Source organism: Mesoplodon mirus, assembly GCF_964341445.2.
Source record: "Mesoplodon mirus genome assembly, chromosome: 2".
In the NCBI taxonomy this organism is placed as follows: domain Eukaryota; kingdom Metazoa; phylum Chordata; class Mammalia; order Artiodactyla; family Ziphiidae; genus Mesoplodon; species Mesoplodon mirus.
This window is the reverse complement of record NC_138977.1, coordinates 195,975,713-196,002,673: the sequence shown is the minus strand read 5'-3', so window position 1 is coordinate 196,002,673 and position 26,961 is coordinate 195,975,713. Positions and strand designations below refer to the sequence as shown.

Here is a 26,961-nt window from a genome sequence, read left to right as displayed (position 1 = left end):
TAATTTTTGCTCAAATAAACTCTTAAAATCTTTAATATGCCTTAGTTTATCTTTTAGTCATATGAATGTATGAATTGGGGGGGGAGCACAATTCAGTCCATAACAGCAACGTTAAGGATTTCAGATTTGCTCTTAAGAGCAATGGAAAACCATCGAAAGATTAGAAACAAGGGCTATGTTAAAGGGGATGTAGCCGATGCTTCTAGTCATCATTTTTTTTTTACTAACAAAACCCTGTTTTTTGTTCAAGGCTTCAGTGTGTTCCGTCAAAAATGCAAACTGGTTCCCTTGGCACAAGGAACCTCTTGGGAAGCCATGTGACAGTATAAGTGGCTAATGAGATATAATTGGGAGGTCTACTGAGTGGACTTCAGTAGTCTCAGGGGAGGCTGTTGTTTTACTGAAAAAAGATACGTTCCTTTATCCTACACTCTTTCTTCTTCTTCCTATCTGGGAAAAGGATACAATGCTTGGAGGTACAGCAGTCATCTTGAAACCATGAGGATGAAGGTTTCATGCTAAGGATATAGAGCAGACAGATAGGAAGAGCTTGGTTTTCACATCACGCCCTTGAGCTGCTATATAAGCTCTGGTCAGTCTACATCCAGACTTTTTGTTACATGTGAATAATAAATCCCTGCTTATTTAAACCACTGAGGTAGGGATTCCTGTTACAGCTGAACACACTACTTCCTGCTACAGAGGGCTAGAGGAGAAGGAATACCAGTTTAGAGGCCTTTGCCAGAGTCCAGACCAGAGATGACAAGGACCTACATTAGAATGGCAGCAATGGCCTTGGAGCAAAGTGGACAGATCCCAGATACAAGATACATTGCCTGAGCAGCCTCCATATTTGATCCCATGAATTTCCCCTTGCTTGTTAGGGCCTTTGAGTTTGCTTTATTTAGCCTTCCCTTAAGGTCCTATAGCATGCACAGCCAGTAAACTTTTTTTTTTTTTTTTCGATATGCGGGCCTCTCACTGTTGTGGCCTCTCCCATTGTGGGGCGCAGGCTCAGCGGCCATGGCTCACGGGCCCAGCCACTCCGTGGCATGTGGGATCTTCCCGGATCAGGGCACGAACCCGTGTCCCCTGCATTGTCAGGCAGACTCTCAACCACTGTGCCACCAGGGAAGCCCAGCCAGTAAACATTTTTGGAGCACCTACTCAGTGGTGGGTCCTGTATTTTTCCCTGGCTACTCATAAGTACATTGATCACTCTTTCCTGTGAAGTCAGTTGTTTTCAACTTTATGTTTGTAATCCACAGTAATAAATATATTTTATATCATGACTGAAACACATGCAACTTGATATATAACTGAAAAAGAAAAGTTTCACAAAGCAGTATTTGAAATATATGCCATAAGCTTCATTATTTTTCATTCTATTCTACTGTTTAAAACAAAGATGCTGATCACATCCACCACTCACTAAGTTTGCTTTCATGATCCACCAATGAGTCAAGGACCATGGATTGAAAACTCAATCTCTATCATTCTTTTGGCCGCCATTATTCACTACCTAGTGATATCTCTTGAATTGATATTTATGTTACCATCTGGACCATGAGCCCCCTCCCTGCCTTAGTGTATCTATCCATAGTGCCTGGCACTGTGCCTGGCCCATAGTGGATTGTACGCTCCTTGAGATCAAGAGCTGCACAGTGTGACCCTTTGAGTCCCCTCAGCACTATGAACATGAGAAATCCACCCTTCCCATTTGTCTGGGGTCGAGTAGGGGAAGGTCTTTTTTTGTTTTTTTTTTTAATTTTTATTTATTTTTTATATAGCAGGTTCTTATTAGTCATCCATTTTATACACATCAGTGTATACATGTCAATCCCAATCTCCCAATTCATCCCACCACCACCCCACCTCCCGCCGCTTTCCCCCTTGGTGTGCATACATTTGTTCTCTGCATCTGTCTCTATTTCTGCCTTGCAAACTGGTTCATCTGTACCATTTTTCTAGATTCCACATATATGCGTTAATATATGATATTTGTTTTTCTCTTTCTGACTTCACTCCGTATGACAGTCTCTAGGTCCATCCACATCTCTACAAATGACTCAATTTAGTTCCTTTTTATGGCTGAGTAATATTCCATTGTATATATGTACCACATCTTCTTTATCCATTCTGTCTGTCGATGGACATTTAGGTTGCTTCCATGACCTGGCTATTGTAAATAGTGATGCAGTGAACATTGGGGTGCATGTGTCTTTTTGAATTATGGTTTTCCCTGGGTATATGCCCAGTAGTGGGATTGCTGGGTCATATGGTAATTCTATTTTTAGTTTTTTAAGGAACCTCCATACTGTTCTCCATAGTGGCTCTATCAATTTACATTCCCACCGACAGTGCAAAGGGTTCCCTTTTCTCCACACCCTCTCCAGCATTTGTTGTTTGTAGATCTTCTGATGATGCCCATTTTAACTGGTGTGAAGTGATACCTCACTGTACTTTTGATTTGCATTTCTCTAATAATTAGTGATGTTGAGCAGCTTTTCATGTGCCTCTTAGCCATCTTATGTCTATTTTGGAAAAATGTCTATTTCGGTGTTCTGCCCATTTTTTGATTGGGTTTTTTTTTTTTTTAATATTGAGCTGCATGAGCTATTTATATACTTTGGAGATTAATCCTTTCTCTGTTGATTCATTTGCAAATATTTTCTCCCATTCTGAGGGTTGTCTTTTCGTCTTGTTTATAGTTTCCTTTGCTGTGCAAAAGCTTTTAAGTTTCATTAGGTCCCATTTGTTTATTTTTGTTCTTATTTCCATTACTCTAGGAGGCGGGTCAAAAAAGATCTTGCTGTGATTTATGTCAAAGGGTGCTCTTCCTATGTTTTCCTCTAAGAGTTTTATAGTATCCGGTCTTACATTTAGGTCTCTAATCCATTTGGAGTTTATTTTTGTGTATGGTGTTAGGAAGTGTTCTAATTTCATTCTTTTACATGTAGCTGTCCAGTTTTCCTAGCACAACTTATTGAAGAGACTGTCTTTTCTCCATAGTATATCCTTGCCTCCTTTGTCATAGATTAGTTGACCATAGGTGCGTGGGTTTATCTCTGAGCTTTCTATCCTGTTCCATTTATCTATATTTCTGTTTTTGTGCCAGTACCAGATTGTCTTGATTACTGTAGCTTTGTAGTATAGTCTGAAGTCAGGGATTCTGATTCCTCCAGCTCTGTTTTTTTCCCTCAACACTGCTTTAGCTATTCAGGGTCTTTTGTATCTCCATACAAATTTTAAGATTTTTTGTTCTAGTTTTGTAAAAAATGCCACTGGTAATTTGATAGGGATTGCATTGAATCTGTAGATTGCTTTGGGTAGTATAGTCATTTTCACAATATTGATTCTTCCAATCCAAGAACATGGTATATCTCTCCATCTGTTTGTGTCATCTTTGATTTCTTTCATCAGTGTCTTATAGTTTTCTGAGTACAGGTCTTTTACCTCCTTGGGTAGGTTTTATTCCCAGGTATTTTATTCTTTTTGTTGCAGTGGTGAATGTTTCCTTAATTTCTCTTTCTGATCTTTCGTTGTTATAGGAATGCCAGAGATTTCTGTGCATTAATTTTGTATCCTGCAGCTTTACCACATTCATTGATTAGCTCTAGTAGTTTCCTGCTGGCATCTTTAGAATTCTCTATGTATAGTATCATGTCATCTGCAAACAGTAACAGTGTTACTTCTTCTTTTCCAATTTGGATTTCTTTTATTTCTTTTTCTTCTCTGATTGCTGTGGCTAGGACTTCCAAAACTATGATGAATAATAGTGGCGAGAGTGGACATCCTTGTCTTGTTCCTGATCTTAGAGGAAATGCTTTCAGTTTTTCACCATTGAGAATGATGTTTGCTGTGGGTTTGTTGTATGTGGCCTTTATTATGTTGAGGTAGGTTCCCTCTATGCCCACTTTCTGGAGAGTTTTTATCATAAATGGGTGTTGAATTTTGTCAAAAGCTTCTTCTGCATCTATTGAGATGATCATATGGTTTTTTATTCTTCAGTTTATTAATATGGTATATCACACATTGATTGATTGCGTATACTGAAAAATCAAAGTTTTACTTATATATTTTTTAGTTTTGGCTGCGTTGGGTCTTAGTTGTGGCACGCAGGATCTTTGTTGCGGCACACAGGCTTCTCTCTAGTTGTGTACGGGTTTTCTCTCTCTAGTTGTGGCGTGTGGGCTCTAGAGCATGTGGGCTCTCTAGTTAGTGGCACATGGGCTCAGTAGATGTGGCACGTGGGCTTAGTTGCCCCATGGCATGGGGGATCTTAGTGCCCTGACCAGGGATCAAACCCTCGTCCCCTGCATTGGAAGGTGGATTCTTTAACACTGGACCATCGGGCCTCCCTGGTGGCGCAGTGGTTGAGAGTCCGCCTGCCGATGCAGGGGATACGGGTTCGTGCCCCGGTCTGGGAGGATCCCATATGCCGCGGAGCGGCTGGGCCCGTGAGCCATGGCCGCTGGGCCTGCGCATCCGGAGCCTGTGCTCCGCAACGGGAGAGGCCACAACAGTGAGAGGCCCGCATACCGCAAAAAAAAAAAAAAACACTGGACCACCAGGGAAGTCCGTGAAGCACAAAGTTTAAAATTTTTATCAAGTTTAATTTATCATTTTTTAAACTGCTTATGCGTTTGAGTTCATACCTAAGAAGCCACTGCCTAATCCAAGGTCATAAAGATTTACCCTTATGTTTCCTTCTAAGACTTTTATTGTTTTAGCTCTTACATTTAGGCCTTTGATCTGTTTTGAGTTAATTTTTGTGTATGGTGTAAGGTAGGAGTCCAGCTTCATCTTTTTGCATGTGGATGTCTGATTGTCCCAGTACCATTTGTTGGAAAGACTGTTCTTTCCCCCATTGAATTGTTTTGGTATCCTTGTCAGAAATCAGTTGATTGTAAGGGTGAGGGTTTCAATCTATTCTATTAATATGTAAGTCTGTCCTTATCCAGACCACACTACTTTGATTACTATAGCTTTATTGTAAGTTTTGAAGTCAGGAAGTGTGAGTCCTCCATCTTCATTCTCATTTTTCAAGATTGTTTTGACTATCCTGGGTCCCTTGCATTTCCATACAAATTTTAGGATGAGCTTGTCAATATCTGCAAAGAAGCAACCAGATGGGATTTTGATCTCTGTGGGGAGTATTGCTATCTTAAAGATATTAAATCTTCTAATCCATGAATATGGAGTTCTTTCCATTTATTTAGATCTCCTTTAATTACTTACAACAGCGTTTTCACTGTATATGTTTTCTACTTCCTTGTTAAATTTATTTCTGTTTCATTTTTTGATGCTATTGTAAATGGACTTGTTTTCTTATTTCAGTTTTAGTTTGTTCATTGCTATTATAGAGAAGTACAGTTGATTTTTTGTTTTCTATATACAAGATTATGTCTTCTGTGAAAAGAGCTAGTTTTACTTCTTCCTTTCCAATTTGGATTCCTTTTATTTCATTTTCTTGTCTAATTGGCCTGGCTAGAACTTTCAAGTACAGTGTTGAATAGAAATGGCAAGAGTGGACATCCTTGTCTTGTTCTTGATCTTAGGGTGAAAACAGTCTTTCACCTTTAATTATGTTGCCAGCTGTGGCTCTTTCATAGATACCCTTTATCAGGTTGAGGAAGTTCCCTTCTGTTCCTAGTTTTTTGACCTCATTATGAATAGGTATGAAGAAGTGTATTTTGGGCTTTCCTGGTGGCACAGTGGTTAAGAACTCGCCTGTCAATGCAGGGGACATGGGTTCGAGCCCTGGTCCGGGAAGATCCCACATGCTGCGGAGGAACTAAGCCCGTGCGCCACAACTATTGAGCCTGCGCTTTAGAGCCCGCACACCACAGCTACTGAAGCCCGTGCATCTAGAGCACGTGTGCTGCAACAACAGAAGCCACTGCAATGAGAAGCCTGCGCGCCACAAGGAAGAGCAGGCCCCACTCACTGCAACTAGAGAGAAAGCCTGCGCACAGCAACGAAGACCCAATGCAGCTAAAAATAAATTAATTAATTTTAAAAAAAGAGATGTATTTTAAAAACAGTCTCATACTTGACATTGAAAATATTGCAAATATATTAAACAGAGTTTTTTCTTTAACCGTTTGACAGTAAGCTGCCAATTTGATGCCCTGTCACTCCCTAATTCTTTAGTGTGATTTCCTGTAAACAAGGACATTCTCCTATATAACTGCAATATGATCGTTAAAATCAGAAAATTAACATCGATTCATTACTGCCATTTAAATCTCAGATCCCATTCAAATGTCACCAGTTGTCCAGTTTTATCCTTTGCTGAAGGATACCTTAATGAAAGGATTCATTTCAGAATTGTATTGTCTTTAGTTGTCATGTCTCTTTAGTCTCTTCAGAAGGGTAGTTCCACAGCCAAAGCATTTTATGACCTTGACTCTTCTAGAATTTATAGACCAGTTACTTTTAGAATGTCCGTAATTTGGGTTTTTCTGATTATTCCTCATGATCAAATGTAGGTTACCCAGCTTTGGCAGAAATATCACAAAATTGATGCAGTGTATGTTTTCATTGCATCCTATCAGTTGACACTCAGTTTTGTCCTTTATTGGCTATATTTACTTCGATCACTTTAAGATAGTTCCTCCCAGGCTTCTCCAAGGTAAAATTACTCTTTTCCCTTTGTTATAAATATCTTCAGGGGAGATACTTTAAAACTATGTAACTGTAATGTTCCTCATCAAACTTTCAACTTATTCATTTTATTTATTTATATCAGTATAGACTTGTGTTGTCCTGTTTTATTTAAAGAGTTTTACTCTGTTACTATTGTGATTTAATCTGATGCTCAGATTGTCCCACACATGGGCAGTGGGGACCCTTTAAAGCTGGCTCCTGTATCCATTTAACATCCATCTTTCTTTTGGTATTTTTTTATTTTTTGGCACAATGAGATATACCAGGCTCATCATCTCATTTCCCTGTCCCAGTCCTGGAATCAACCATTTCTCCAAGGAACCCTGGTTCCTTTTAGTGGAGAATAAAATTTAGAAACCAAGTTCTAGGTGCTAAATGTACTCATCTGCTGTTTGGGGAGGAAGAGGAGGAAGATGGCTACTTCCAGGCCCTCTTATTAGAGCCAGAGATACATGTATATACATAAATAGGTATTTGATATAGATACAGATACATAGATATAGACAGATATTCTGTACACAGACCCACGTTAACATCTGTATTTATTTCCTGTCTATATGTGTATATTGAAAACCATGAGCCATACAGATAACCTCCAATTCCAATCAAAGACTACAAAGTTCATTTTAGCTTTTTTCCTTTCCGTGTTTGTAATTCTTTGCCCTGATAGTGAGGACCCTGGTTCTTATTATTCTTAATAAATACACTTATTTAATCCATCCCGCTAGATGTAACCAACATCTCATCATTGCTGCCGCCCCCTTCCCTTTGAGGTGCTTCCTGGGCACTGTCACCCTGTGTTGGGCTGCCCCAGGGGTGGTTGCCCTTTTTATTCTGTGAGAGCTTTGACACCCTGCTTGAGGCTGTTTTCTCAAAAGTATGCATGCCTCCTTAACCCTGCTTGGGCCTCAACTACCATGCTGGGTCACCAAGAACAATTCTACTCTCCTCACCCCACTCAGGAATGGGGATATTTTGAAATTTGCATTAGCCTTTATTTTAAATACCCTAAAGTTTGTAAATAGAGCCGAGTACAAGGCCTAACTTTGTATGTTGTCTATAAAATTCAGGGAACAGAAAATGATGGAAAAGGGTTTGGGTAACCATGTCCTCAAAAACAACACTATCTTGTCTTTTTTCCTAGGGGTTTTCTGTTGGTGGCTGTAAAACAGATGCTGTTTGAATAGGAAGTCATAGGTACAGAGAGGGTTGTTGAACTTAAATTTGTAACCATTTATGTGGGAAAAGTATATAAGCACATTTTCTAGAAGGAGGTACATTAAAAATGTGTTTATCTTTAGATGGTGGAATCTAGGTAATTTGTATTTCCTCATACTTAAAAAAAACTATATACAACTAGCATAGATAACTTTGTTTCTTTTATTATATGAGTAATTATAAAATAAAAGAAATAAAAATAAAACAAGTGCTTTAAATGCCCGGTACTGAGAACTTTTGCTTGATGGTCCTGGGATACGGGAGAAGAAAAACGAAAAACGTATGTGCCCATATTCTTAGGAAAGCCTTTGATAAACATTTATTTAGTTTAATTTAGTTTTGTTTTTTTCTACCTTTGGCCTTCTAGTAGCATAGAATCCTGGCTCTTACACATCTTCTATAATGTAGTGTAGACATCCCAATGCATTAACTTTTTTTTTTTTGGTGGGGACAGAGGGTCTGGATACAGATGTATTTTTAATTTTTAAAAAGCTTTTTATTTTGAACTAATTTTAGACTTACAGAAAAGTTGCAGAAATAGTACACTTCCCCTATACTTAATCATTGTATAATTATCAAGAACAATAGATTAGTATCTTTACCTTTGTAGTTGATAAATATCTTGGAGGAGATACTTTGGGACTGTGCAAATCCTTTTTTACCTTACTTTTTAGCATCCACCAGTAGATCTCTGCAATAGTTAGTACTGCACTTAAAGATGATTATTTCCCTCTTTATTTATTAATTGAAATTCTGTGAGGGAGAACTGTTTTTCTCCCTCATTTGTTTACTTATTTACTTATTTCTTTCAGTATGGATTCACAGATACTTATTTTACTCTACAGGTTAAAATTCATTGCTATCATTATTTATGTGTTGAACAAATTGTTCTAGCTTTGGCCATTAGGAACGCCTTGGGGTTGGCTCCTGTGTATTTTCAATAAGCGCCCATTTTTTTTAGAGAACTTTTTTACTTCTGGCACTATAAGGTGTTTCAGACTCATTTCGTATTTTCTTTGCCCTAGCCCTGAAATCAACTACTTGATTCTTTTTATTGGAAAGTGATGTTTAGGGATCACAGTCTGGACACTAGATGTACTTACGGTCACGGAGGTGTCATTGTGTTTAGTGGATAGTCTAGCAACCCCCACACATAAACATATTTATGTTTCTAAATCTGGATAAATATACTCCAAATCATGAGTTTGTATTGATATCTCTGATTCCTATTACAAAGCTTATTTTAGTCTTTTCTTTTTCCCTATTTATAGTTTCTTCCTCTAACAACGAGTACACTGGATTTCATTATCTACAATTTATTTACTTATTTGATCAGTTCTGGTATACATATAAAGTGCTTTCATAATTGCTAGCCTACACCTCTGTAAGAAACACTTTTGATAACTATATCATAACATTTATGTACAGTAATTTCTGTCTTTATTGTATCCAGTCAAAATACTATTTTCCAGTTAAAGTTAGTTCATTTCTGTCTTTTTTTAAAAATTACTTTATTTATTTTTGACTGCATTGGGTCTTCGTCGCTGCATGCGGGCTTTCTCTACGTGCAGTGAGCGTGGGCTACTCTTCATTGTGGTGCGCGGGCTTCTCGTTGCGGTGGCTTCTCTTGTTGCGGAGCACAGGCTCTAGGTGCGCGGGCCTCAGTAGTTGCATCACGTGGGCTCAGTAGTTATGGCTCACAAGCTCTAGAGCTCAGGCTCAGTAGTTGCGGCGCACGGGCTGAGTTGCTCTGCGGCATGTGGGATCTTCCTGGACTAGGGCTCAAATCCATGTCCCCTGCATTGGCAGTCGGATTCTTAACCACTGAGCCACCAGGGAAGTCTCAAGTTAGTTCATTTCTTTCCCACCCTCTTCGGTATGATTATGTTCATTTCTAACACAGTTCGTTTCTTTTGTTAGTATTTTTATTTTATTTTGCACACTAAGATCCTGACTGATTTTAATGGTTTTTTATTGTTTTTAATTGTGAAATATACATAAAGTTTACCATTTTAACCATTTTTAAGTGTACAGTTCAGTGGCACTAACTGTATCACATCAGTGTAATTACATTGTTGCGCAACCATCACCACCATCCATCTCCAGAACTTTTTCATTTTCCCAAACTGAAACTCTGTATCCGGCAAACAGTAATTTCCCATTCCCCCTTCCCCTCAGCCCCTGGCAACTACCCTTCTACTTTCTGTCTCTGAATTTGACTACTCTAGATATCACATATAAGTGGAATCAAACAGTCTTTGTCCTTTGGTGACTAGTTTACTTCACTTAACGTAACGTCTTCAAGATTCATCCATGCTTGGATTCTGTATTAACTTCTGAACTGTACTGTCGGAGTCTTGGGAATGCTTGACAGTATCACTGCCACTGAGGGGCCCTGAGATGGTGAGGTGGGGACTCTGACTTCCTCTGCTCCTCTTGAACCAGAGTAGTTTAGTTTTATGATTTACACTTCTGTAAGATTTCAGTAGAGGAAAGCATATTTTCTTTTTAAAAAAAATAGTTTGGGAATCACATTATGAATAGTATTCAAGCCTCTACTTTAATACTAGGTGGTCAGGTGCTTCTGACACGACCTAGTCAGTGACGACTGTTCTAACTGTTCATCGGTTACATAAGCATCAGTAGCTCTCCTTCCACCTTCCACCATTAAACTTAGTTTTGCCTGCTGAGGCAACACAAAGTGAGTTTGCTCTTTTACCTAATAGTCTTGGATATTTGAACGTTGCTTTTATGGATTGGTCATAGTATTGTGGAAGATTCCATCCTGATACACATCCTTTTGGGACTAGGCGAGAATGTAGATAATTATTCTTTGGCTCGCATTGCTATTGGGATCCTGGAGCCACAATGCCTGGACTCTGCCATTCACCTCTGTGTGGCCTGGTGATCGTTACTGCCCTGTTCAAGCCTTTTCCCTCATCAGCAAAATGGGGACAATAATAGTATCTACCTTACAAGTTTGTGGTGAGAATGAAATGAGGAAATGCATGTAATGTATATGTCTCCATCATATAGTTAAGTGTTCAATAAATGTGGACTAATAACAGTAACAATGCCACCATTGCTATGAAGAGGAGAAGAAAGTGTTATGTATTTTATTTTTGGATGCAACAGCAGGGGTGTATTTCAAAGTTGTAGGCAGCCACCTAGATGAGGCTTGAGGGGTAAGTTTTTTTAAAGTCTGTATCTAAATAGAATAGCATCTGCAATTTAAAAAAAAAAGTCATCAGAATCTAGGCTCTTACCTATGAAACTACCTAAAATTCTTATCCTGTTTGTAGAAAGAAACAAAATGAATCCTAAAATTGACAGCAACATTGGGCCAAACCACATTAGGTCAGCAATTGAGAAAGTAGGTTCCGGAATTAGGCTGTGGGTTCTGTTCCATTGTCTGCTTAAAGCTTTTACCTCACATCACAAACCGTCCAAAAAAATTTGTTTGGAAATTGCCCAAGTTGTGAGCCAACAAACTAGTTTCTTAAGGGAACCAAGTTGTCAGCAGCAACAGTGAATGGAAATGGAGCTCAGGTTTTTTCTTCATTAATCAGCTTGTTGTATTGTGATGTTGCTGATGCAAGTTAACAACAGTAACAAAAAGTTCACTTCGGGCTTATAAACTAGTACCAAGACTAGTACGTTCAAGTCCATTAAGTTTTATCTTTTCAAAGATTCTTTCTGTACTGACCTGAAAAGTACAAAGAATAGAGACCAACTAATAGTTTACTATCCATAGATGACCATACTGAACATTTCTGTGAGTATCCTTCCAGGGATTTAGTCTCTGTACATAAGATAAGCTTTTTAACTTGATGGAATGATTAAGAAGAGCATGGTGCTTTGGTGTCTAAAGACTTGGGTTTAAATCTTAGTCCTTTTATTTAATGCGTGTATGGCCCTAGCCAAATAACTTTATGAGGTTTAATTTCCCCATCCAGGAAAAACGGGAATAATAGGATCTACCTAAGGGGTTTGTTGAATGTATAATCTCTATGAAGAGTTTATGCTGTGTAAAATACTGACTGAACATTCAGTAAGAGTCTGTCCCAGTACCCTGGCTGTGCTCCTTCTAAGGCAGATCCCTTTACTTGTGTACTAGATTGCTTACTCAAGGACAAGGTTTCTACAAACCTCTCTCTTCCTCCTTCATTATCAGTTTTCCCCCTCTCTTCATTTAAGCCTTTTCTGGTTCAGATTTTTAAAAATAAATAGGTAGGACTTCCCTGGTGGTGCAGTGGTTAAGAATCCGCCTGCCAATGCAGGGACACGGGTTCGAGCCCTGGTCCGGGAAGATCCCACATGCCGCGGAGCAACTAAGCCCGTGCGCCACAACTACTGAGCCTGCGCTCCAGAGCCCGTGAGTCACAGCTACTGAGCCCTCATGCCACAGGTACTGAGGCCCACGCCTAGAGCCCATGCTCTGCAACAAGAGAAGCCACCGAATGAGAAGCATGCGCACCGCAAGGAAGAGTAGCCCCCACTCGCCGCAGCTAGAGAAAGTCCGTGCACAGCAACAAAGACACAATGCAGCCAAAAATAAATAAATTTTAAAAAATAAAAATAAATAGGTGGGAGTTTAATAGATAACAGCTTTCTGTGTTTTGATGAGCCTATCTCCTGGTTTTATTTTAAGTAGATTAAATTGGTTGCAGTTATCCATTATTTTTGTATGATGAAGTCAGAACTATAATCTAGGGTCTTTCATCCTGAGCACTGTTGACATTTTGGGCCAGATAATTTTGTCATGAACGTTATCCTGTGCATTGTAGGATGCTTAGCAGCATCCCTGGCTTCTACTCGCTAGTTGCCAGTTGTACCTTTCAGTTGTGACAAATTCATTGGTGACACATTGCCAGATGTCCCCTTGGGAAGCGAGTGGTTCTGTTGAGAACCACTGACTATAAACAGTGGCTTGCCTATAGCAATTATAAAGGGATAATTATTTGCCTGTTTTTCTGATAGTCTTATAAAGTACCATCCTATTACCAGGCCATCCTGGAGATGACAGTATACAACTGGAATTTGCATGAGTATATGTTAAGAATGCCAGTAATAACATGGTGACTGTTGAGGTGGTCTGTTTGCTTCTCGCCACCCTAGGAACATAACAATGGTGATGATTATAAGGTTACCATTTGTGGGTGCCTACTATGTACCAGACACTGCCTGGGTGAAGTTTACTTATACCTATTTTACAGGAGAAAAGCTGTAAAGGCTGTCCAAGTCTGATGCAACTTTAGGTACCTCTGTCAGTTTAGTGCACCCATATGAACACTTCACATGACTCTTGATTGGCAGTACCAGATGAGGCCCCAAAGCCATTTGACCAAGAGTTCAATAGGATCCAGGATCTGAGCAGCATAGGGGTCATTTGGTAAAGGGGAAGGTATATAATTACTGAACATTGTCTGGAAGTGGTCATTGAGTCAGTACTGGCATGGAGAATCATACTAAGGCAGAGTACAGGTCAAGCTTTCTTAACCAGCATTATCTGAAGAGGCCAGGATTCTCTTTCTGTCAGAACCAGGGTGTACATGTCAGTGGAAATGAGCTCTCACATGGAGATTCACCACTCTGTATAGAATATGAGTGTTTGCGGTTTGCTTTCCTTGGAGGGCTGTCTTGAGAGAATTATTTACAGATTGATAACTCTTCCTAGACTGTGATTTGAATTAATCTTTAGAGACCATGATAGGGATCTTTGAACTGTCCTTGCTGTTCTGAGGTCATGGAGAATCTATGAGGAAGATGACCCATGTGTAAAATTAATTTTGAGGAAATGTTCACTTTATATAGTATTCTTTTTTTGTTTTAAAATAAAGAAAAGAACCTGCCTAATTCAAATCTTGGGTTAGTGGTGGGAATGTAAATTGATACAGCCACTATGGAGAACAGTATGGAGGTTCCTTAAAAAACTAAAAATAGAACTACCATACGACCCAGCAATCCCACTACTGGGCATATACCCTGAGAAAACCATAATTCAAAAAGAGTCATGTACCGCAATGTTCACTGCAGCACTATATACAATAGCCAGGACATGGAAGCAACCTAAGTGTCCATCGACTAATGAATGGGTAAAGAAGATGTGGCTCATATATACAATGGAATATTACTCAGCCATAAAAAGAAACGAAATTGAGTTATTTGTAGTGAGGTGGATGGACCTAGAGTCTGTCATACTGAGTGAAGTAAGTCAGAAAGAGAAAAACAAATACCATATGCTAACACATATATATGGAATCTAAAAAAAACAAAAAAAGGTTCTGGACAGGGGCAGGACAGGAATAAAGACACACATAGAGAATGGACTTGAGGACACAGGAGGGGGAAGGGTAAGCTGGGACGAAGTGAGAGAGTGGCATGGACATATATATACTACCAAATGTAAAATAGGTAGCTAGTGGGAAGCAGCCACATAGCACAGGGAGATCAACTCAGTGCTTTGTGACCACCTAGAGGGGTGGGATAGGGAGGGTGGGAGGGAGACACAAGAGGGAGGGGATATGGGGATATATGTATACATATAGCTGATTCACTTTCTTTTTTTTTTTAAATTTTTTTTTATTAGTTTCTGCTTTATAACAGAGTGAATCAGTCATACATATACATCCGTTCCCACATCCCTTCCCTCATGCATCTCCCTCCCTCCCACCCTCCCCATCCCACCCCTCCAGGCGGTCACAAAGCACCGAGCTGATCTCCCCGTGCTCTGCGGCTGCTTCCCACTATCTATCTGCCTCACGTTTGGTAGTGTATACATGTCCATGCCTCTCTTTCGCTTTGTCACAGCTTACACTTCCCCCTCCCCATATCCTCAAGTCCATTCTCAAGTAGGTCTGTGTCTTTATTCCCGTTTTACCCCTAGGTTCTTCATGACATTTTTTTTAAATTCCATATATATGTGTTAGCATACGGTATTTGTCTTTCTCTTTCTGACTTACTTCACTCTGTATGACAGACTCTAGGTCTATCCACCTCATTACAAATAGCTCAGTTTCGTTTCTTTTTATGGCTGAGTAATATTCCATTGTATATATGTGCCACATCTTCTTTTGATTCACTTTCTTATACAGCAGAAACTAACACACCATTGTAAAGCAATTATACTCCAATAAAGATGTTGAAAAAAAATCCTGGGTTAGAAGTTGTTGTTTAATGTAAATGTTGAAAATTATTGATGGGAGAATTTATTTATTTGAAGTTTAATCATTTTGCTTTTATTTGGATCACATTTATTGCTTGTCACTCTTTTTTTTTTTTTTTTTTTTTTTTGCTGTACGCGGGCTTCTCACTGTTGTGGCCTCTCCCATTGCGGAGCACAGGCTCCAGACGCGCAGGCTCAGCGGCCATGGCTCAAGGGCCCAGCTGCTCCGCAGCATGTGGGATCTTCCCAGACCGGGGCACGAACCCGTGTCCCCTGCATCTGCAGGCGGACTCTCGACCACTGCGCCGCCAGGGAGGCCCGTCACTCTTAATTGGTTGCTGGGAGTGTCAAGTTTTATCTTGAAATCTTTACTGGAGTCTAAAGTAATTACTAAAAGCTAGCCTTCAAATCATACATAATGAGTAAAGACTTGTTAAATGATTTAACATATTATTGACTCAGTTGACTCATGCTGTGCTTATTACATGGGTCTCCTAGTTGTTGTGGCCAAGAGGACATCAACAGAAATAATTGTCTCAGGAGACACCTGAGAAGGTTTAGACAATTATTATGTTAATTGGACTGTTATTTCTTCTGAGCCTTAGTTTAGCACCTGTTTGATATGGATAGCTACTTCTCAGTGTCTAAGTGGTACTATTTCCAGGATGACTTCTTTTTTAAATAAATTAATTTTTAAATTTTATTTATTTATTTTTGGCTGTGTTGGGTCTTCATTGCTGCATGTGGCCTTCTCTTTAGTCTCGGTGAGCAGGGGCTACTCTTCCTTGCAGTGCGCGGGCTTCTCATTGCGGTGGCTTCTCTTGTTGCGGAGCACAGGCTTTAGGCGCACGGGCTCAGTAGTTGTGGCTCGCAGGCTCTAGAGAGCAGGCTCAGTAGTTGTGGAGCACGGGCTTAGTTGCTCCCACAGCATGTGGGATCTTCCTGGACCAGGGCTCGAACCCATGTCCCCTGCATTGGCAGGTGGATTCTTAGCTACTGCGCCACCAGGGAAGTCCCTCCAGGATGACTTTTTTTTTTTTTTTTTTTTTTTTTGTGGTACGCGGGCCTCTCACTGTTGTGGCCTCTCCCGTTGCGGAGCACAGGTTCTGGACGCACAGGCTCAGCGGCCATGGCTCACGGGCCCAGCCGCTCTGTGGCATGTGGGATCTTCCTGAACCGGGGCATGAACCTGTGTCCTCTGCGTCGGCAGGCGGACTCTCAACCACTGCGCCACCAGGGAAGCCCCAGGATGACTTTTGATGGATGATCTTTACATCCTTGAGTAATTCATTTATCTCCCTCCTCTTTTATTTTACTATGTTTTATATTTTCAAAAACTTTATTTTAAAAAACTTTTAATCGAAATATATCATGTGTTCAGCTTGATGAGTTTTCACAAACTGACCATACCTCTGTGAACATACCTGTATAACCAGCACATGGTCAGCATCTCAGAAGCCCCCCACATGTTTTCTTCTGTTCACTACCCACTACCCACAAGGGTAACCAGCATCCTGACATAAAGCATAGCTTGATTTTACTTATTCTTGTACTTTATTTAAATGGGAGAAAAAACATTTACTCTTTAGCATCTAACTTCTTTCACTCAACTTACATTAGTGAGATTCATCCTTATTTTTGTTCTTTGTTCTAGATTATTCATTTTCATTGTTGTATACTATTCCATTGTGTGAATATATCACAGTGTATTTACCTTTTCATTGCTCATGGACATTTGATCTTTTCTAGTTTTGGCTATTATGAATAGTATTGCTATGAACATATAAATGCATTTATATGGGGTATATAGCTAATACATGAACTGTTAGGTCATATTGTCAGTATATACTGCCAGTTTTGGAAAATAGTTGTGCCAGTTTGCATCCCCATTGGCAGTGTATGAGAGTTTGAGTTGCCCTCTGACTTCTCTATCACTGGTGGTTTTTGTTTTTTTTTGCGGTATGCGGGCCTCTCACTGCTGTGGCCTCTCCCATTGCGGAGCACAGGCTCTGGACGCACAGGCTCAGCGGCCGTGGCTCATGGGCCCAGCCGCTCCGCGGCATGTGGGATCTTCCTGGACCGGGGCACGAACCCGTGTCCCCTGCATCGTCAGGCGGACTCTCAACCACTGCGCCACCAGGGAAGCCCCACTGGTGTTTTTTATTCTTTTCATTTTAACCATTCTGGTTGGTATGTAGTGGTATGTCAGAAAACCTCCTGTGGCAAAAATCAGCTGTGAATTTGGGGCATCTTGGGGCTTTAATCTGTCAAACCAAGCTCATGAAACCACCAGAGCCTCATTTGTTTCTCTTCCCTTAATAGAGTCCTTCTTCTTGGGTCAAGTATGATCTTTAGTCTGCACCCAGAATTGGCAGATACCTCCAGAGAAGAGAATAGGTGATGATCATCCACTCACCTCAGAGGGCTCTCCCCTCTGGAATTCCAGTTTATCCACTCCTCATTGCTTCCACAACTCTCCAACATCTATGAAAATGTGATTTTTAAATTTTTTGTGGCTTTTTCTAGTTATTGAAAGCTGAATCAGGTTGCCACGACCTATTATATCCTATGCAGAAGTGGAAGTTGTCAGTAGATTCTTGGGATTTTCTATGTGCCCAGTGATGTCACCTGTGAGTAATGTTAGTTTTTTTCCCCCTTCCTTTCTCATCTTTTTCTTTTTCTTGCATTATCAGACTGGTCATAATGACCAGTACATTGTTTAATAGAAGAGGTGATAGTGGCATCTTTTTTGTAGGGATGGAGAATGAATGCATTATTTTATCATTGTGTATGGCAATTGCTGTGGTTTTTGTAGTTTTTTCTAGATGCAGGAATTCTCTTCTATTTCTAGTTTGCTGACATTTTTTTAAAGACACGAATGGTTATTGAATTTAAATACTTTTTCTGCACGTACCAAGATGATTATATGACTTTCTCTTTTTTTCCCCATTCCTATGGCTTAATGTATGCTTCTGAAAAATCACATATAATCTTACCATGTCTACTGTAATATTATTTTCATATTCCCTTTCATCCATGAGACAATTCTGTACAGAGAGACAATTCTCTCTTTAAACCTGCTGTACATTTAAACCTACCATACATTTTCCTTTTTATTTTTTATTAATGAAGTAGATAATATAGTTCTCAGCCCAGGGACTACTTTGGCAGATTGGAAATATTCTTCCAGTCTCCTACCACTACCTCTCTCTATTTTGTATAGGGAGGAATGAGTGAAAAACTGAAAAATCTCCTTAGAGCATGATTTTGACCTATTTTAATTTTTATTTCCTTGTTTTTATTATTTGGGATTGTAAGGGAGGAGAATGGGGTCAGGGAAGGGCTGAGGGGGTGATAACGGGGAGCTGGGGAAGAAAGCCATATGTCATTTCCTTAAGCATCACCTTCTGTTCCTCCCCTTCCCATGCTTCCTCATTATCCCAGCTTTGCCACAAATCAGTTGTGTGAATGACCTTGGACAAGTCACTTAATCACTGAGCTTTTGTTTCCTCATCTGGGATTGAGGAGAATGGCCATGAACAGCTGCTGTGACCTGCCACTTACGGAGAATGGAAAGATTCAATGAGCAGTTTATAAAGCATATGACACTTTTAAAATGCGAGCGATTTTTTTAAAAATATCTTTATTGGAATATAATTGCTTTACAATGTTGTGTTAGTTTCTGCTGTACAGCAAAGTGAATCAGCTATACATATACACATATCTCCATATCCCCTCCATGAGTGGCTGTTAGGATTAGTTTTCTGCAGTGGCATCTATCTCACATTTTCTAACAGCCTGAAAGTTACCTGTGGAAGAAGGATGCTTGTGAAACACCCTCGGCCCCCAAATTACAACTGTAAGAAACCTGTAGTTAACTGTGGCAAGAAGTATAAAATGAAGGTTTTGTTAATTTGTTTAAACCTTCATAAAGTCTCTATAAATTGTTCATAGCTAAGCTTGTCACTTTGGGAATGAACAACCATTGATATGTATGTACCAAACCTAAAACAAAATTTGCAAAAGCTCTTTTCTCTAAAATGATACTGCTGTAGGATTCCTTTAAATTAAAATAACCCTTGTTCACTTAAGGGTTTTTTTTTTTTATTGTAAACTCCTTTCCAGAGGGCACAGAGTTAGAACAGCTGACATGCTGCCTGGAACAAAGGCAGAGCATCACATCGTGGGTAAGTAAGGCTTAATTGACAGGATTTTAGTTTATACCCACCTTTATGATCTATCTGGCGCATGAAGTGAGATACACTGGTCCTGTAAGTGAAGAGCCATGGGGTAGATCAGGGGACCGGTACCAGTCCAAGGCCTGTTAGGACCCGGGCCGCACAGCAGGAGGTGAGCAGCGGGCCAGCAAACAAAGCTTCATCTGCCGCTCCCCATCGCTCCCCATCGCTCGAATTACCGCCTGAACCACTCCCACCCCCACAACCCCCACCCCCGTCTGTAGAAAATTGTTTTCCACGAAACTGGTCCCTGGTTCCAAAAAGGTTGGGGCCCGCTGGGGTAGATGGTTCCCTGAGACATGTCATTTTTTAGGTCAAGTAACATGAATAGTATTGGGGAATATGTGTTCTTATAGTGAGACATCCAAGGGCTCATATCACCACTGCCTTGCTATTCTGTTTTACTAACCTCTGCCTTGTACAGGGAAGAAAGGGTGTTTGTGGAGTGGTTCTGATTTGAGGCGTTTTCTCTCTGGGTACCTCCTCCACATTCAGGAGTGCCATGGGTAAGCTTCACTTCCGCCTATGATTTTGGTAGTGGACGGATGGATTCCACAGAAGGGAGGTTTTGATTTATAATTTGACTCTTAGCCCAATCATTTGCCTGTTCAGGTTTATAGGTCATCCATTTAGAAATTAGAAATGGATCAGGTCTAACTTTAAATATGTCTCGGGCTATGGGGGTGGGTAGGGAGCAAACAGCAGAGTAAACTTGCTCAATCTTCTGTTAAATCAGCTGTGAAACACTTAGAGACAAAAGACTGCAAAGGGTCATCTGAATAAAAGATTATTTGCGTAAAAGTTTTTCTCTTGGGACAGGAATTTATAATTGATCTATTTGGGAATTTGTTTTTGCAGACCTGCAATTTAGGCCTAGATGAAAGTCCATGATCTTTCAGTGGAAGTTCTGGTTGTAGTTCTGTTAACATCAAGCTCTTGTTTTTCCGCTGAATGCCTCACATTTTTTTCTTCACCACCATTCTTTCGCTCAGGTCTCCCCTTCCTTTTATTTGGCATGCTTCTACTCACCTACTGTCTTTCCTGTCTCCCCTCCTGGACTGAGTTAGATGCCCCTTTTATTACTGCCGTAGTTCCCTGCGGATAACTTTGTCACCACACTTAAAAAATAATGTCTTGTTTTCATCTCTGTCATAAGTGTGGGTTCCTTCAGAGCAAGGGCTCTGGTGTATTCATCTTTGTAGCCAACATGTGTGGTGTGGTGTCTGGACCTTAACTGTTTGTTTGGATATCAGGGTGCTGAGGTGGACAAAGACTGGGAGTTAAGAGCTAAGTCCGAATTGTAACTTTTTGCTGTATAATCTTGGACAAGTGCTCTTCAGTTTTCTTATAAGTAAGATGAGGGAACTAGCTCACCTGGGGATCTTGTTAAAACTGCAGATTCTGGTTTAGTAGGTCTCTAGTGGTTTGTGATATTTTGCATTTTTAACAAGCTGACAAGAAGAGCTAGTGCTGCCAGTTCAAGAACTACAAAGGACTAGATAACATCTAATGGCTTTTCCAGCTTTTACCTTCTGTGATTTTAGTCACTGTTTTAAATTATGAACAAAATTACAAGATATGCTGTAATTGCTAAACATCTCTCCAGTTTATCAGAATGTGAAACACTGACAATTCTGTGCCTTATTATGAAGTTGTATGATAATGTCCCTGTATTACTTCCAAGATTTTGACTTCGACAGGTTAAAAATATCAAATAGATGTCCGGAAAAACATTTGAGTTAGCACTAGCTTGTCATCTAAATGTCACTACTTGCTTGCTTGCTCTTTGGTGCATATTGGAGAACATTTGCAATAAATAAAATGCTGATGAGGGAGCTGAGATGCATAGACATGTGATCTCATCAGTATAGATACAGACAGGCAAGCTGTTGAGAAATTCATCATCAGAAGAGGAGTTCCTGGTCATTTCCTTCAGTTCTCCAGAAGGTGAGAATCAGATTGTCATATGACATATTGATAGATATGCTGTAGGTAAAGGCAGACTGTACCTATTGAATATGGATTGCTGAGGATGGGTCTTGTTTGAAAACGTCTCTACTGTTTCTTTTAGCTTTTACTTCCTCAGGAAGTCACGATATTTGATTAGGGAGCATTGCCAGCTTAGAAATTTATAGCTGTCCTTGATCTGGTGTACAGATGTCTAAAAGTAGTTGGGTTAATTTTTATGTTTGATTCATAGAAAAAAAATCCCTCTCTTTACTCTTAACCACACCAGGAATATTAAACAGACATAGCTTCAATGTCCAAATGAGTTATATACATGCCTGTGATGGACTGTGATCATTTTTTTTTTCCTCTAAGCAAGTGAAAATCTGGACAAGGGAAATTAAACCCTGAAAAAAGTACAGAATGTAGCATATAGTTGAGGGTGGTTATCTTAATTATAATGAAATTTTCACCTCCCACAGAATAAGACGGTTTGTCCTACCAAAGCGAGCTGTATTTCATTTCCTGACTGGTTGTGGATTGAACAGAAGTTTTAGAGCTTGCTTCATCATCATCATCATCACTGCATTTTAATCATTTGTAACCGTTGGTTCCCCTAGATCAAACTAGCTGGGACAAACACAGTAGAGGGAGTTGGGTATAAGCAATGGCAACGGAACCAAAATAAACAGCCTTTGGTTTTTGCTCCCACTTAGTGGAATCCATCACTAGAATTCCAACCTTCTCCCTCCCTCCTGGTAGAGCCTTACAGGAGGGAGCTTAGGCATCCTCTGTGGTACACATGGAGCTTTTTTTACTGTTGCCTTTAAAAAAATAATAAATTTATTTATTTATTTTTGGCTGTGTTGGGTCTTCGTTGCTGCGTGCAGGCTTTCTCTGGTTCCGGCGAGCAGGAGTTACTCTTCGTTGTGGTGCATGGGCTTCTCATTGCAGTGGCTTCTCGTTGCAGAGCACGGGCTCTAGGCGCGCGGGCTTCAGTAGCTGTGGCATGTGGGCTTAGCAGTTGTGGCTCGTGGGCTCTAGAGCACAGGCTCAGTAGTTGTGGCGTGTGGACTTAGTTGCTCCAAGGTATGTGGGATCTTCCTGGACTAGGGCTCAAACCCGTGTCCCCTGTATTGGGAGGTGGATTGTTAACCACTGCACCACCAGGGAAGGCCCTAATGTTGCCTTTTAATGCTGTCATTCTTGCCGGGGGTCTTAATGGAGGCTACCTAGTGGCTTACTTAATCTTAATCTTGCTGTTAGGTTGGAACTCATTTTTAAAATAGTAATGTATGTTGAACCCAAATTAAAGTTTTTGAAGCCAGCTGTGTATCAAAGGCATTTGCTGCAGTCCAAACAGTTGTCTTTTGGGAAATACCTTAACCAGGATTATTATTGTTGTGACCTTCTTTGGAGGCTTAGATAGACCATTTTTTATTACCCTGAGAATTTTTTTTTAACAACAGAACACTCTTTAAAGACTTTCCACTTAGACATTTAATTTGTCTTTGATATTGAACTTAAGTAGCTTATAGCTAATGAAATAGAAAGGAGTTCTTAATAATAATAATGCCTTTTCACTTTCAAATTGCTTTTGAATTGTCCATGGTGGCCTTATAGCTCCAAAATGTTCGTATTATATTTTATGCTTTTTTAAAATATTAACGCACACTTTTTATTATATTAAAATCAGGCAATGGTCTGACAATAAAAAGTCTACCTATGGAATACTGTTATGTTAAACTTTACTTACAGGATGTTAAATCCTTAGAACTAAGGTTTTCCCCAGAAAAAGATGAATGGAAACATCAATTGCTTTTCAGACTTGATAGTTGCTGCTTCAAAAGGTGGCTTTACACAAACACTAAGTTAAAAAAAAAAAAAAACAACCTTAGAACACAATGAATTGCTTTTATTTCGGTATGCGTCCAACATCTCAGCATTTAGTGGTCCTGAACAGAAAAGTGGAAAAACGCAGCCATTGGCCAGGAATTCTGGGGATCTGCCATGCACACCAAGTTCTTTCTTATCCCTGCTGAGGACCGAGAGAAGCAGCAGCACCGAAACCAAAGTGTGCACCGAGTTCATGGTTCTTTTTGTTCCAGTTGTCAGATTCCAAACTAGACCCAAATGGATTGCAAGGATGACCAAATAAGAGCCCTGTTTAAAACTTCAATTTTTAAAAGCAAAAGCAATTACAGGAAAAGAAAACAATTCATTCAGAGAGGGATTGTGTGTGCTTACAAGTGTCTTCTGTGGCCTTTCTCCAAGTTTAACCACCAAGGACTTTGAGAGCTGGCAGGTCTGTGACACTGGTGACTGTTCTTTTCACCTTATCAAAACCTGAGCTAAAAAAACGTATCAGCTGATGATGACAGCAGAGGGTGGCAGGGCTGAGAATCCAATATTCATTTCCCAGGCTGGTGGAGAGTAAGTAAGTGTGGTTCCAAAACTAAATGAGGGAGGTCAGATATGCTTTCCAGCCTTACCTGATGGCTTCTGGCCAAAGCAAGGAAGTGTCATGGAAAGTGTTGGGTGGTGATGGTGCAAAAAGGGACTTGAGGAGAAGGAAGGACAAAGCAGCACCCCTCGATTAAGGTGGAGGGAGAAGATATTGGGAAAGCCCTGAATTCCTCACCAAAGGCCAATTTCAGAGGAGAGCCAAGGGGGTTACAATCTATGCTTCGGCCAAGGGTGGTAGTGGAGAGTGGGAAGAGGATGGTGGCTTGGAAGCGGGGGCAGCATTTAAGACTTAAAGAAACCAGGGGTGCAGACGAAGCATCCCCCACACCCAGCAGGAGTCCCACAGGTTGTGACCTGAAACCCTTACATCTACTCTAAGAAGCCACCCCAAGCTGGAGGGCTGTTGCAGGGAGGGAAGAGGCAGGGGGAGGGGAAGGGGAGAAGGCAGAGACCTCAGGCCATGTAATCAGCAGCAAGGTGATTGCATGGTGTGTCTTTTCACAGTTGAGTTAGATGTGCCCCACCGGTTATGATGGGAATCAATTTAAATATACTTTCTTGATCCCAGAAGTTCAACTATGTGGACAGTGGTTACACTTGACAGGATGATTTGTTATAGCACAACTTACATATTTCAAATGGACAAAAAATTAGTATCATTTACAGTATCTTAAGATAAACTGCCTTTGAATGGGAGCTTCCTTTCCAGTACTTTGAGGTCTACAAGATGTATCTAGAAAATTTGGTACTGTGGAAAATGAAGACTGCTTAAATCGAATGGGGGGTAGGGGAGGGCCTGTGGTTTTTCTTTTTGATTAATTGCTGTAACACTGTCCTTCAGGAAGCTGAGGGAGTTTCATATTTTCTTTAGACATCATTAGGCGCCAAAGCTCTTGCAGGACAACTTTGATGCTATATGAATTCTGCCATTTTGCTAGCACTGATATGGCTCTTGGGTCCACCACTCCATTAGAACTATTAACTCCATTCATATTAATTTTTGTTACAAATCTTACTAAGGGGGGTGCTTCTGGGTATTTAGGTCCACATTCTATTTTAAGGCTGTATATTCGGTTTTCATAAATTGTCCGAGCCCATGGTGGCTGCCATCTTGTGTCTCTGTCGCTCAAAGGCCGGCCCCTTCTTTATGCTTTATTTTTAAAGAAATTAGTTTTTACTATAAAGAGGGCAAGATTATTAATACTATAAAGTACTATGTGTTTTTTTAAAAAATCAGTATTACACATTTATTATGACCTATAGTGTTGATATCCAGAATTCCAAATACTCTTCTCAAAAGAAGATCTAGGGGACATTTTTTAATATAATTTTTATTTTATATTGGAGTATAGTTGATTTACAATGTTGTGTTAGTTTCAGGTATACAGCAAAGTGATTCAGTTATACATATACATATATCTATTCTTTTTCAGATTCTTTTCCCGTATAGATTATTACAAAACACTGAGTATAGGTCCCTGTGCTATACAGTAGGTTAGGGGACATTCTTAATAAGAGTGAACCTCTTTAGTTAATCAGTTGTTACCCAGAAGACTAGTTACAGATAATTTCATAGAGAAAGATATTCTGATAGAAGCAAACTGGATTTTTCCCTCTCTTAATCTCCAGAGAATTTTCTTTTTTAAACATAGGCACATTCCAGTACCAATTTTTAAAATTAATTAATTAATTAATTAATTTTTGGCTGCATTGGGTCTTCATTGCTGTGTGCAGACTTTCTTTAGTTGCAGCGAGCAGGGGCTACTCTTCGTTGCAGTATGTGGGCTTCTCATTGCAGTGTCTTCTCTTGTTGCGGAGCGTGGGCTCTAGGCTTGTAGGCTCAGTAGTTGTGGCTCGTGGGCTCTAGGGTGCAGGCTCAGTAGTTGTGGTGCATGGGCTTAGTTGCTTCTTGGCATGTCGGATCTTCCCGGACCAGGGCGTGAACTCGTGTCCCCTGCATTGGCAGGCCGATTCTTAACCACTGCACCACCAGGGAAGTCCCAATCACCAGAGATTTTAACACAGAAAAATAAAAATTTTATCCAAAATTAATTGCATGCCTATTTATGTCACCTCTGATTTACCATTAAATCTGGATGTCTGTCAGTCTTTAAAGAACAGTTAGATCCACTTCTTTTGTGTTCCAGGTAAAAAGCAGATGTGTTAGCACAGGCTCATTTTTTTTCTCTGTAGTTTCGTATAAGTTTTTGGCTTTACCTGATTAGTATATTGACCTACTAATAATAGCAGGTTCAGTTTTTGTCTCTTAAGCAGTCCCCAGCATAGACAAAAACAGCGTTCACTCTTAGTCTCAAAAACATACATACTGCAGATCTGGAAAATCTCTTCACTGCACTCATACCAACTTACGGGTGCAGTGAATGGATGGGTCCCTTCCCATCAGTGTAACTCCAAGCCTTCCTAGAGAAGAAAGGAGAGGACTATCAGAGGAAGTGAAGTCCTTTGTAAGAGAAATTATCAAGCATCTCTGTTAAGATCATTGGACTGTTCCTACTCAGACATTCAACTCTTCACCAGATTACAAAAGTTTCTTGGGGTCCTTCCAAGTTTTTGTTTGTTTTTATGTGTTTTTTGCTGCTTTCATAGGACAACCCAGGTCTCTTATTTTTATTAGGACTTCACAGGATTTTTCCTCAATGGTGTTGTTTCCTAGGTTTTGAGCATGTGAATATCAGACCCATCAGTTCCACATCTGCCTTATCTCTGAATATCGTAAGTTTGAGTAGTGTTTTGGTTAACCCAATAATAATACTTTCACATCTTCTCACCTCCCTTACTCTAGTAGATACCTCTGAAATATGTGGGAAAGCAGTTATTGGTGATTGAAAACTCTTCTAGGTCAGCACACTGACCAATTCATGGCCCAATCAGTCCTGTTGCAAATCCCCATCGATGTGTTCTCCTAGGTACAAATATGGCTCCACGGAAACAATATTGTTATCATTCTGTGAACGAATGATGGTTAAGAGGGAGGAGAGGAATGATTATACCCTATAGATAGGCTATAAAAAGTTTCCTCTAGAGTCTGGATCAAAATGGTGGAGTAGGAAGATCCTGAGCTCACCTCCTCCCCTGGACACACCAAATCTACAACTACATATAGACAACTATCTCTGAGAATGACCTGAGGGCTAGCAAAACAGATTTTCAGATTTGTTATATATGAACCTCATGGTAACCACAATCAAAAACCTATAACAGATACACAAAAAATAAAGAGAAAGGAATACAAAC

At 40.0% G+C, this 26,961-nt stretch overlaps 2 protein-coding genes across 3 annotated transcripts in view; one reads left to right on the top strand and one right to left on the bottom strand.

Annotated features, from left to right (window-relative positions):
* IDE (insulin degrading enzyme) overlaps positions 1 to 26,961 on the top strand; it is a 122,693-nt gene that overhangs the window by 16,990 nt on the left and 78,742 nt on the right. The window lies entirely within an intron of this gene.
* Positions 24,050 to 26,617, bottom strand: LOC309798683 (ubiquitin-conjugating enzyme E2 variant 1-like; the record flags this gene model as incomplete). The annotated part of the gene is made up of 3 exons (XM_082611188.1): positions 24,050 to 24,849; positions 26,077 to 26,127; positions 26,580 to 26,617. 3 exons carry the CDS (start codon positions 26,615 to 26,617, stop codon positions 24,522 to 24,524), a joined length of 417 nt encoding a protein of 138 aa, XP_082467314.1. The 3' UTR covers positions 24,050 to 24,521.